This window comes from Ammospiza nelsoni, chromosome 9 (genome assembly GCF_027579445.1).
Source record: "Ammospiza nelsoni isolate bAmmNel1 chromosome 9, bAmmNel1.pri, whole genome shotgun sequence".
Classification (NCBI taxonomy): domain Eukaryota; kingdom Metazoa; phylum Chordata; class Aves; order Passeriformes; family Passerellidae; genus Ammospiza; species Ammospiza nelsoni.
In genome coordinates, this window is record NC_080641.1 from 12,576,021 (window position 1) to 12,587,457 (window position 11,437).

Genomic DNA, 11,437 nt, shown 5'->3' on the forward strand with positions numbered 1-11,437 from the left:
GTGAGTCACAAATGGACAGCTTGTCCTGAGGGGCCGGAGCCATGTCCATCTCCAAGGGTGCAGCTGTCCTGCCATGGGCAGGGCTGGGAGGGCCCACAGGACCTTGGGAATGGAGATTTGCTCATCACTCCCCAAACATTCACCTGCCAAGGAAGGAGCAGCTCATAGCCTTGGGCACTCTGTTAGAAGGCTGCCATTCCCAGGGCAGCCCAAGCATGGGAGACAGCTGAGACTGGGAACAGGACCCTCTAAATTAACCCTTCTGCACCACATGCAGGTGCTCTCAGAGGGTGTCCAGTAGCCTGGTTCTCTTGGTGTCATTTTGATGAGTTAAGGTTTGACATAATTATTTTTTTTTTAAAGAGGAGTTCACTGCATGGAAGCTCCTTTGCTTTTTGCAGTCCTGAACTAACTGAGCTGTACCATTGAGACATGAGCAAGTCTGGGAAGATTTATAAAGTTATAGTGCTTCCAGTTGTCCTTCCATCTCCCAAAGTCAAAGGGAGCTTTATAGCAGTTATTCTTGCATTTATAAAAGGAATTTGTGGTTAGCAATATCTGGGCTCTATGCTTGGATATGTAGAGTCTCTAGGTAGGTTTTCTTTTTTTTTTTTTTAATTAAACAGAACATACAGAATTTTGTTTTAATCTCTACACAAAAAGGATGTTTTGTTCATTAGCAGCTGGAGAAGATGTTTGGGTGATTTTCCAAGTGCATGACATCTTGGATTAAGCACGCAGTATCAGTCTAGGTACCTGTAAAGCCTCGCTGGCCTTTTGCTGGAGAACCCTCAGTAACCTTCCTGGCTTTGTGTGAGATTTGGGTGAGGAATACTGCAGCCAGCACTGCACCAAGCTGCCCTAAGCTGCTCCCCTCTGTACCATCAGCAGGACTCGTGGATCACTCAGAATAGGATGGCTGAGGGAAGCCCCTGTGAGGGGTTCAGGAGAGGGGAGCACCCATCGTGCTTTCCCCTGGTGAGCACTCGTCCCTGGCACCACTGGGCTTTGCCGGCTGCCCCGTTTGCAGCTGCAGCTCTGCTGCCATGGCCCAGGCCCAGCTGCTCCCTCGCACGCCAGCGCGGCTCCCCCAACAGCCCAGCCCTTGTTTCCCTGGCCTTGCTGTGGCTGCCAAGCCACCCCCTCCTCCAGCCCTTCCATGGACTGCTGCATGGGATGGGCAGAACTCTGGCAGAATGTGCATGGCAGCTCCTTTCAGCTGCGTACAATTCCCTTTTCTTGAGCCCTGTCCATGAATGTGCTTCTGTCTCGTGTGCCTCGCCAGCAGCTTCTGCACAGCCCGGTACTGCATGGATCTGCTTGTTCAAAGCCTTATCACTGAGGCACTCTTTTCCTCCTATGGAAAGTGAGGATGAAATTGCCTAAATTTAGCAATTGCAGCAGCCTTGAAGGATAAAGCTTTCTTTCTGCTTGGAGTTGTTTTTGTAGCAAGACTGCCATGATTGTGTTTGTGTCCTGTGTTTACTGGCATAGGAAAGAATGTGGGATTGGGATTTTATGGCACTTGCAGCCTAATGTTTTTCCCATGAGCTATTCAGATGAATCACTCTTGGATTTTTAGCACCTTCTTCCCACTGCAGCACAGGCTTGGGGACAGTCAGAACAGAGAGAGAATACTCCCTTGAGCATGGATTTAAAACTTGGTGATCTTAGAGGGCAGACTCCTGTCAGCACTGGTGCATCACCATCTCAGCAGCTCCAAGATCCAGCCTCTTGGATGGTCTGTTGTCCCTTTGGGTTAGGAGGGAGCACAGCTGTGAAGGAGGAAAACATGTGAGTCATGATTGGAGGGCTGTGGGAGCTGCAGTTTTCCTTGCCTGCAGCCAAACCAGGCCCTCTTCTCATCAAAATCTTTTCAGTTTTATTTTGGGAGGACAAAAATTTTTGAATGCAATGTTCCACCTCAGTTGCTCAGGTGGAACACTCCCTTCTTTCATTGAAACTGTGATCAGAGGATGTTCTCTCAGCACTGAACAGCCTGATTTACAATTAATACTGGTTTGTGACTTGCCATGACAAATGCTATAAATCCTGGAGGCAGCAGTGAAGGTAGGGTTGGGATTTTACCTGGCTGATTTTTTTTTTTTTTTTTTTTTTTGTTTGTTTGATCATTGTATGAGCTTGGAGATTTTGTGTTATGTCTTTGGATCTCCAAATATCTGCATGTGAAGAACGGTATCAAGAGAGGCACTGAGAGAGTGTTTATTGCCCCTCAGTGTGTTTAACAAACCTTCCTGCAGTCATTGCAGCCAGGTGAAACTCTGAAAAGGCAAATTTTGACATTTGGGCTCTGAGCAGATCTGAAACCATGCAGTTTTCAAGCTTCAAGGATAAAGCCCTGATGAAGTTAATTATAGGTTTCTGTAGCTTTTGTTTTTGTTAAGTGCATGGAGGAGATATTTCAGGCATTACTGTGGTATTAATCCTCCATGTTTCCCATAATTTCTCTAATTCCTGCATTGCCCTTGGCATTTATGCAAGGCTCCTGTAAAGCTTCTGTCTCAAGCAGTCTCATGAACAAACCCAAAGAAGTGTTGCTTGACAAGCAAGGCTTGAGGACTTCCTCCTGAGTCTTCTCATCACAATTATTTGTATGTATCAGTACCTTCTAAAGCAGCATAATTCCCTTTGAGAGAATCAACATTCTTGTTCTTCCTTCCTTTGTTCTCAGAGTGCACAACAGGACTTCAGCTGCTCAAGGCTGCAGCAGACCATCTTGGAGAGGGGACAATAAGCCTTTGTGGCTTTGTTTTCCCACAAGACAGTAACCTGACTCTCTGATAGTGAAGACACAGCACTTCAATCACTGAAGTGTTTGGGGATGGTTTTGTCACTCAGGTTTGCCAAGCAGCCACTCTGCTTCATGTCTTGAGGCCAAGGTGTCCCCAGGCCACCACAGGAAAAGCTCCCATCTGGCAGAAGTGGCCTTGCACAATAACCAGATATTCCAGAGCTCTGGTTGAACATTCCTGAAATATTTAGGGAAATCAGCATGATCTTGTCAGGAGGTTTTGTTCTTAACTGGTACAAGCATGGTGCTTTCTTTGTTGAGGTCTGTTTTGTTGTGTATCAGTGAAAAACCATCTTGATCCTCAGTTTCTTAACAAAACAGAAAGTTATTGGGGAGTGTTTACTTGGGATTTAGCAATTTATTCAATGAGCTGCCTGTCATTATTGTGAACTAAAGAAGAAGAATTCCCAACTGTTGGCCCTGCCACATGCTGTCAGTCTCTCTGTGTGCCACCTCACATTGCTCACAGGTGTAAAGGCAAGGAATGAGTTTTCCTATGTTAATGCACTTCTAAATCTCAGTGAACACCCAGGGTCTCCAGGCATCCAGGCTTAGTAAATTATTTAAAAATATTACTACTAGGTGCACGTGGAGTGGAAAATGGCTCAGAAAAGGATGGTTATTTTTAAAGCTTATTTCTGGGTAAATCATTTATGTTACTTTTTCTTCTCTCCAGACTTTCTCAAACAGACCACGTATGAAGTGGAGGCGTTCTTAGAGGCCATCCAGTTCTTCCGGCAGGAGAAAGGCCACTATGGCACATGGGAGATGATAACTGGCAATGAAAAAGAGGTAAAAGAATAAATTCCTGATGGGGTTTTGGCTTTGGGTATTGCAGCTCTGAGGACAGTGAATATTATAAATTCTCTTACCAAAAAGGGCATCTTAAAAAAGAAAATTTCGTAGATGGAAATACCTGAGATTTTAAGACCTCTCTTGGTCATATGTAAGTGATAATTCTATTTTAATAAAAACTTCTAAATCAGAGTCTTGTAGAGTAACACCAAAAATCTGTGTACTTCAGTTCTTCAGAAAAGAAATTCTAAGGCCAGGGTTTGCGTCCATACTTGGGCACCTGGCTTTGGAGCACTCTCGGTAGCTGAGATTACCCCACAACTCCACATGGCTTTTAGGGCATTATTTACACCCTGATTCATAGGGTTTTTTTCCAAACATTGAGCACTCAGCAGCAAATGTTTACTTGTTTACTTTAGTGCCAACTGCTGGCTGTTTTCCTTGATGAAATCTGGCTTCCCTTGGAAAGACGGAAAAAACCTTAAGGAGAGTGGTTTGTTTTAAGGAAGCAGATTATTGTTTTAGGAGAAGTCTACCTGTGAAATGCTGAGAAATGTGGAATCTGGAGAAAAAACATCTATAAACAGTGTCTTTCCCGCTGCCATCATGTCAGTGATTGAAGTTCCCTGCTAACATCTGATAATAAATTCTTTACTTTAGGAGTTACTTGAGGGGTTTTCTGTTCTCCCTTCCTCCTTCATGTTATGGGGCTATTATAGTGCTAGTTTCATTTCATGTTTTATTTTTCTTATTGCTTGCCAACATCTTACTCATAGCCCATAAGTCTCAAGAGAGCTGTAATCAGAAGACATCCAGCCTAGTTCCACTATTATCTTCTTAGCAATAATTCATTCTGTAAGTATAGTGTGTTCTCATGGCCTGCTTGGACCAAACATAATAATTATTTTAGGCAAATATCCAAGCTAAGTGAGTGGTTTGGAGCAAGCAGGCTGAAATTTGTTGCTGTAAAATCCCTAAAGAATGCCAAGAAATGTATTTGCTGACACTTATTTGTGGTGGCTGAGTCCCCACAGTGTCAGCTCACACTGGGGCTGCAGCATGGCTGGAGTGGGAGCGTGAGCCCAGGCACCTGAGGGAAGATCCACCAATGCCTTAAAAATGTTCCCAGAGAACTCAAGATTCTTCACAATATAAAATTGTGGAATCAAAGAATATCCTGAGCTGGAAGGGACTCACAGGGATCATCCAGTGCAGCCCCTGTCCCTGCCCAGACACCCCAACAATCCCACCCTGTGCGCCCCTGGCAGCATTGTCCAAACCCTCCTGGAGCTCTGGCAGCCTTGGGCTGTGCCCATTCCCTGGGGAGCCTGGGCAGTGCCAGCACCCTCTGGGGAAGAACCTTTCCCTGACAGCCAACCTAACCCTGCCCTGACACAGCTTCATGCCCTTCCCTTGGCTCTTAAATCCATCTGATCTGTTCTCACGTTTATTATTTGTGATAGTTTGGGTTATTCATGAGATCTTTTTTAAGGGAGCCATTAGTTCAGGACCTGAATTAGTGAATTGCTTTTGACAGACATTTGAGTCAGCAGTGCTGAATGTGAAGTGCTGCTGTGTTATTATCTTTAAGTACCTAAATGAAACTCCAATAAAAGTGTATTGCATATTTGAGGTATTTTAGAGGTATATTACAGCAGGTATTGTGTGTTGTATTTCCACACTGGCTGTTTATGCCCTGTTTTACACTGGGCTGCAGTCAGAGTCCTTCTTTACTTGTGCTGCTCTAGTTTCTGCCAGTTCCCTCTGCTGGTGTTGGTGCATGCCTCAGATTCCTCTGGCAGCTGTAATACATGAGGTGCAGTGTCTGGGAGCACAGACATGAGTGAAAAAATCCCTGAAAATGGATGAAAATGGAAAGTTGAGGGGTGTTTTTGCACTCTGTATTGGGTCAGCCAGCAGCTGGGTGCAGCAGGGATGTGATCCTGAATGTAGGCTGTGCTGGACTGTTGGTGCAGCTTTCTCAGGCTAGAGACAATGTCCATAAATAAAAACATGGAGAGGGAGGCCTAGACTCCCAAAATCAGATGTTTATGAAGTCTTGCATATTTATTTGGTGCATTTGAGTGGGGCAGGTAAGGAAGGAGTTGCAGTTCAAATCTAGGCAGAGAGAGTGCAAAGCCTCTGTGGGTAACTCCTGGCAGCTGGGAAGGAGGGAGAGCTGAGCCACTGCCTGCACACATCACTCTGTGCTTCAGGTAAAGAACAGGGTGTGAACTTGGCATTTTCATCTCCTGACCATACAGATCCTGAGCAACCTGGTGATGGAGGAACTGCTGCCTAACCTGCAGACAATGATCCTGCCTAAAATGAAGGGAAAGAGGAATGACAGGAAACGAGCCTGGTTTGGGGTAAGGACTGACACTTGTAGAGTAGCTGTTGCTCATGGTAGCTCTCTGTGGGTGCTGATTCTGATCTCTGCTTCTCAATTTGATTTGGGTCCAGATCGTAGAGGAAACCTATGGCTTAGTCCAGCAGCAGGTGGCAGAAGGATTAAACACCTTGAAAGAAGAATGTAGAGAATTTGCAAAAACTCTTGAAGGGACCATTCGTTCAGACATGGATCAGATTCTGAACTCCAAGAACTTCTTAGCTGGAAAAATCAAAGGTTAGTGGAGGAACAGCTGTGCTTTGGAGCAATTCTCCAACGTTTCCCATTGTGTTGCTCAAATTACCAGATGTACTTGTTTTGAAATCCTTGTGTGTTTTAAGAAATCCAACCGGAGACATCAATTTTCAGAACACAAAAGAGGCTCTGCTGCCTTTGGTGGGAACTGATACCTGTGGCTACTGTGTCTGTGATAATACCAGGTCTTCTCGAACTGGAGCTGACAGGTTTTGAGTATCCTGATCAGAGTTGTTCCTTCTGCTTTCGTTTTTACTTGCACAGTCTTAGGTAGTGAAGATACAGGTCACGTGAGCATAATTAAAAAACCTGATCTCTAGGAATGCACCACAAAACCAGGTTCTGGTTATGTGACAAGTCCATGGGCTTTCAAAGAATATTTAAGCCAAAAGGCTTCTTAGGTGTTTTTTATTTACTGTGAAGTAATCATAATTTTGTTATGAATATAAAAAGGAATGTAAAGAGCAGGCAAAATGTTGTTGGTGTTGCTTAAGCTGTCAAATAAATAAATAAATAAATAGCTGGTAATGATACTGAGAGGTGCCCATTTCTCTGCCCTCACAGTGCCCCCAGTTGCAGTGTTTGCTTAGGTGAGGCTTGGGACAAGAGTTTTCATTGTCACTCATACAACTGTGAACTCCTTGCACACACTCATCACCTCTGTGGAGGTGTCACTCCAGGGAAAAATACAAAAACCATTGAATTAATTGTAAAGAGATAAGTTCCAATTACTTCTTTCACTGTCTCTAAATGCAATTTTGTCCTGTGTGACCCTCCAGCCAGTGTTTCTGAGCCTGCCCAGAAGTGCTGCACAGAGAACATCCAGCCATTCCTTGCCTCCATCCTGGAGGAGCTCATGGGCCCCGTCAGTTCCGGATTCACAGAAGTGCGTGCGCTTTTTGACAAGGAAGTGAATGAAATCATCCAGGACTTCCAGAAGACCAATGACATGACCAGGCTAAAGGAGGTAAGACAAAACAGAGCTGTGGAGCCTTTGTACCAGCACAAGGATGTTCTGGGCTAGGCCTTGGCTGGCAGCAGGATTTGCTTTCCCAGGTGGAAGCACGTGAGCACCTGGTTTTGTCATTTAGAAAGTCTTGTGCTATTTGTGCAACTAAAGTGCAGATACCAGAATTTGGGTTAAAGCCAAATTGTTACATTCTCTATTAAAAATTCACCTCTGGTTGCTTTCTTTCAACCTGCATGGGAATGCAGAATGTGGATCAGCTCATGACCCTGCCCTTCAACTCGGTGAAAATGGAGCCCTGCTATCTGAAAGTGAACCTGCTCCAGGAGCTCCTGCAGGACCTCAAGAGTCGCTTCAAGGTCTATCACATCGATTTTGTGATTCAGAGGACACAGAACTTCATGCAAGAGGTACTGTAAGATCCAGTTTTTCCTCCTGGGAGAACAGGTTAGTTTTGTCCTGCTAATCTGCTTCAAAGGAATCTTGATAAGAGCTGTGAAAGAGCCTCAGAGTGTCTCTCAGGCAAGGAACAAGTAACAAAACCTGAGAAAACCAGCTAAAAGCTGCTTGACACTTGTATTTGTGAGACTCTCTGTGTGTGAGTTGTTCAGCAAGGCATGAAAACTTTGCATGGATCATCTGTTGCCCTGAACTTTCAGATTCTGAATTCCCAGTGTCTCAGCACCCAAGAAAGTTGTGTAACTAGTGGGGTGGCTAAAATTCACCTGATTCCCTTTCCCAAGGCTTGGTTTTTCAGGAAGGGTATTAAATGTGTTTTACCAAAATGGAATGTCTCCTCCTTGGTAGTTGATTTTCTCACTAACATAAAGTAAAGCAATTAATGTTAGAAACTCAGAGCCAGATGTTTCAGGGTGTAGGTACTTTATACAGCCTCACTTTTCAGGGGACTGGTGGAGGTGACAATATCATTCCAGATGAAAACTGAACTCCAGCTCTTTGTCCCGTCTTATGTGTGCAGGTACAGGCTATAAGTCTGCTTTGCCTGGATTCCTCCTGGATGCCTGGCCAGAAGTGTCTGAGGAGCTGGCCAGCAGACTGATTTCAGTTGCCAGATCACAAGGCAGATTTGGCCTTGGAGCTCTAAACTGAACCCTGTGATTTTAATCTGTATTTGGGAAATTTACTAATCTGCTCAGTAATCTTGTGAAAGGGATCTGGCCCAGATCTATGGAGTGGAAGTTATGAATATGGAAAACAAGTGTCTAGGACAGTGCTGGGATAGGGTTTTCCTACAAGCAGCTCTTCTGAGTACAGCCAGGACCAGCAGCCAAGGAATTACTCAGAAATAAAATTCTGATTTCATGTCTGGGTCTTTCAGGGGGGACTATTCCAAAATGCTGCCAAATAAAGTGTCTTTCATCGAGTGAAGACCATGAGTCAAGACAAAGAAATAGACAGAAAATAAATCCCATATAAATTAAGAGGTCGCTTTTTCTCTGAACAGGACATGAGTCAAAATTAACAAGAAATAAGTTAAATTATAACAGGAGTTGTTCAAAACATGCTGTTATTGCATCTTCCTCTTTAAGAGGCTGGTATTTTCCTCATAAAAATATTGTGTAGTTTCCCTTTTTGTCCGTGGACGTTAATTTCATAAATAAGTGAAATCAGACATGTCTGTGTTAGTGTAGTATTTGGCTAAAATGTACCTCGGGTGGAGGGTGGAGCAGGATTCCTTGCCTCGGGAGCCTGGCATCCTCTAGTGGCCAATTTCAGGAAATCTAGGAGCACGGTGCTCAACTGGCTGAAGGAATGGCCCCCCTGCATATCTCCCGGTACTTCTCCAATAAGAAAACGTTAAAATTTGAACGGGAACAGCTAAAGAAAAGGCAAAGCCTCATTAAATAGACTCAATTACCACTTGCAGAACTGTTTGTCTGAAATAACTTCAGAGTAGGGGCATAATATTCTTAATGATAAGCTGAAAATATGGTAAATGCCAGCTTAGCATAATACTGTGAGAAATGATTGCACTCTGTGTGATTTTTGCTGATTATTTATTTGTATTATAATGAAAGCTACCGAAAATGATGTGCGGTATGATTAAATACTGTTTATTATGTGCAGTATGATTAAATACTGTTTATTAATGATTAATGATAGAAGTTAATGGGAATCTTCTTATTAGGGATAATGAGTTTTGACTGTGGTCTGTATACACAGATAATCAATTCTACATTTTGTCTCTGCTACCATCAGTTTGGGTGGGGACATGAGATCAAATCTGTACAAGAAAACTGGGACAGCATGACAATGATACCACAGCTTTAATTTTATTTATTTATTGCAGCATTTCAGTGCTCTTCAGAGCACCTTCTCAGAAACACAATTTAAATTAACAGTTGTGCGTATCATGTTTGCAGGAATTTGATATTACTGGTCTTTAACAGTTTTTTTTTTTTAATTACCGTTTTTAGCTGATGGAAAATGCAGTTTATACATTTGAGCAGTTGTTCTCTCCGAGCCACCAGGCAGACTCAGCCAAAGTTGCAACAACCATTGAAAAAGTCAAGCTGAGAGTGCTGAAGGTAAATGTCATATAGCACATTTGCAGGCTGCCTTTCTGGAAACAGAATATATTTTATATGAATGTACCTCAGTATTTGAAAGAGGATAAGCTGAAAATATTGATTTGGTGCCACTTAGCAAAGCTGCCCATTTGGGGGATAAAACCTAGTTCTGGGCAGACACTTGCAGAAGTATTTGCATGTGCAGTCGCTTTAATTGTAGGTAAATCAGATTATTAATATGCTGTGGATCTGGATAAATAATTTTAATTAACTTTACAAGTAGCCTGCCAGTGGGATTGGTTACTCTCAGAAAGGGCAGTGCTGAAACACCCGGAGAGGGCAGTCAGGGGCTGTTTCTAGCCTAGGAGTTAAAAGAAGCAAAAGAGATCCCAGAACAGAAGATTTTGGAGTGATTTTGTAGGAGCTGGACTAACCTGCATGGCCATCCCAACCCTGTGCACCTGTGATGCAGCAGCTGCAGGCTGGCAGGAAGCAGTTCCCTGTGGGAGTGGTGAATAACCCAGGCACGTGTGGGCTTGTTTCTCTCTGGTGTGTTTTGGCAGCAATATGACTACGACAGCAGCACCATCCGCAAGAAGATATTCCAGGAGGCACTGGTGCAGATTACCTTGCCCACAATGCAGAAGACACTGGCTTCAACATGCAAACCAGTAGGTGTCTGGGACTAAAAACCTCAAAAACCAATAAGGGAAGGCAGGGGAGGAACAGCACCTTGGCAGTAATTCCTTAAAACTGTCAAAACAGGCTGTTTTGTCTCAGAGGACTGTGCATATTTCCTGCCTGCTCAGTGCTTAGATGTGCCACTTCACAGGCTGGGTAGGTGTGGAGCACAGGGACAAGCATTTTATCACCTGGTATATGCGTGCAGACACCTCATGTCTCTGTCACAGAGGAAGCAGTGGTGGAGCACACCTCCACAAGCCCTTCCTGTTTAGTTTCCCACCAGCCTTTTGTATTTGTGCCTCTGCAGAAATGAGCAGCCAGCTCTAGAAGCCAAAGTGTGGCACAGCTGACAGGCCCCGCCAAGTCCTGACCTTTTAATTGAAAACCTCCAGGTGATTTATGTAGGTGCCTTTTCTAGAAATGGGCAGAGGTCACTTAATTTACTTTTTTATAGACCACCAAGCAGCTGCTTGATGACAGTGATTCAGTTAGACAGATGAGTGTAAATCAGGGAGCTCAAAGTGTTACACACCTATTAGAAAAACAAAACCAAACCCCGCATCTCCCATGCACCGTGGATTTGCCTCCTTGGACAAACAAGTTGTGAGGCATTTCCTCAGCAGCTGTTTGTTTCAGCAGGCAGTGCTCTGCAGTGCTTTTACCTGTGGTTGTACTGCAGGAACACCGTGTGGTAAGTACATAATTGATTGTGGACACACGTAGCTCAGGGAGTCATAGTTCAAACAGTGCACCCCAGGAGCTGTCACGGGGTGTGGCAAGACCTGCTCCATGGCATCTCTGAGCTGTTTGGCTGCAGTAGGACTCAGAATCCCTCAGTTTTCTCTATCTGTTCCTTTCTTCCCTACCTGCACAGGAGCTGCAGAGATATGAGCAGTACATTTTTGCTGATTACACAAGTGTGATCCAAGTAGAGAACGTGTACGAAGAGATTTTACATCAGACACTGCTTGAAGAGGCCCTGAAAGGTGAGAACATTTCTGAGC

At 44.1% G+C, this 11,437-nt stretch overlaps 1 protein-coding gene across 1 annotated transcript in view; it reads left to right on the top strand.

The window, feature by feature from the left end:
* Positions 1–11,437, top strand: part of NIBAN1 (niban apoptosis regulator 1) — a 54,311-nt gene that overhangs the window by 37,618 nt on the left and 5,256 nt on the right. The window contains exons 6-13 of the mRNA XM_059478251.1: positions 3,489–3,604; positions 5,872–5,976; positions 6,071–6,233; positions 7,031–7,218; positions 7,467–7,628; positions 9,657–9,767; positions 10,313–10,420; positions 11,308–11,419. Of these exons, the coding sequence (XP_059334234.1) occupies positions 3,489–3,604; positions 5,872–5,976; positions 6,071–6,233; positions 7,031–7,218; positions 7,467–7,628; positions 9,657–9,767; positions 10,313–10,420; positions 11,308–11,419 (1,065 nt within the window). The remainder of the gene's footprint in view (positions 1–3,488; positions 3,605–5,871; positions 5,977–6,070; positions 6,234–7,030; positions 7,219–7,466; positions 7,629–9,656; positions 9,768–10,312; positions 10,421–11,307; positions 11,420–11,437) is intronic.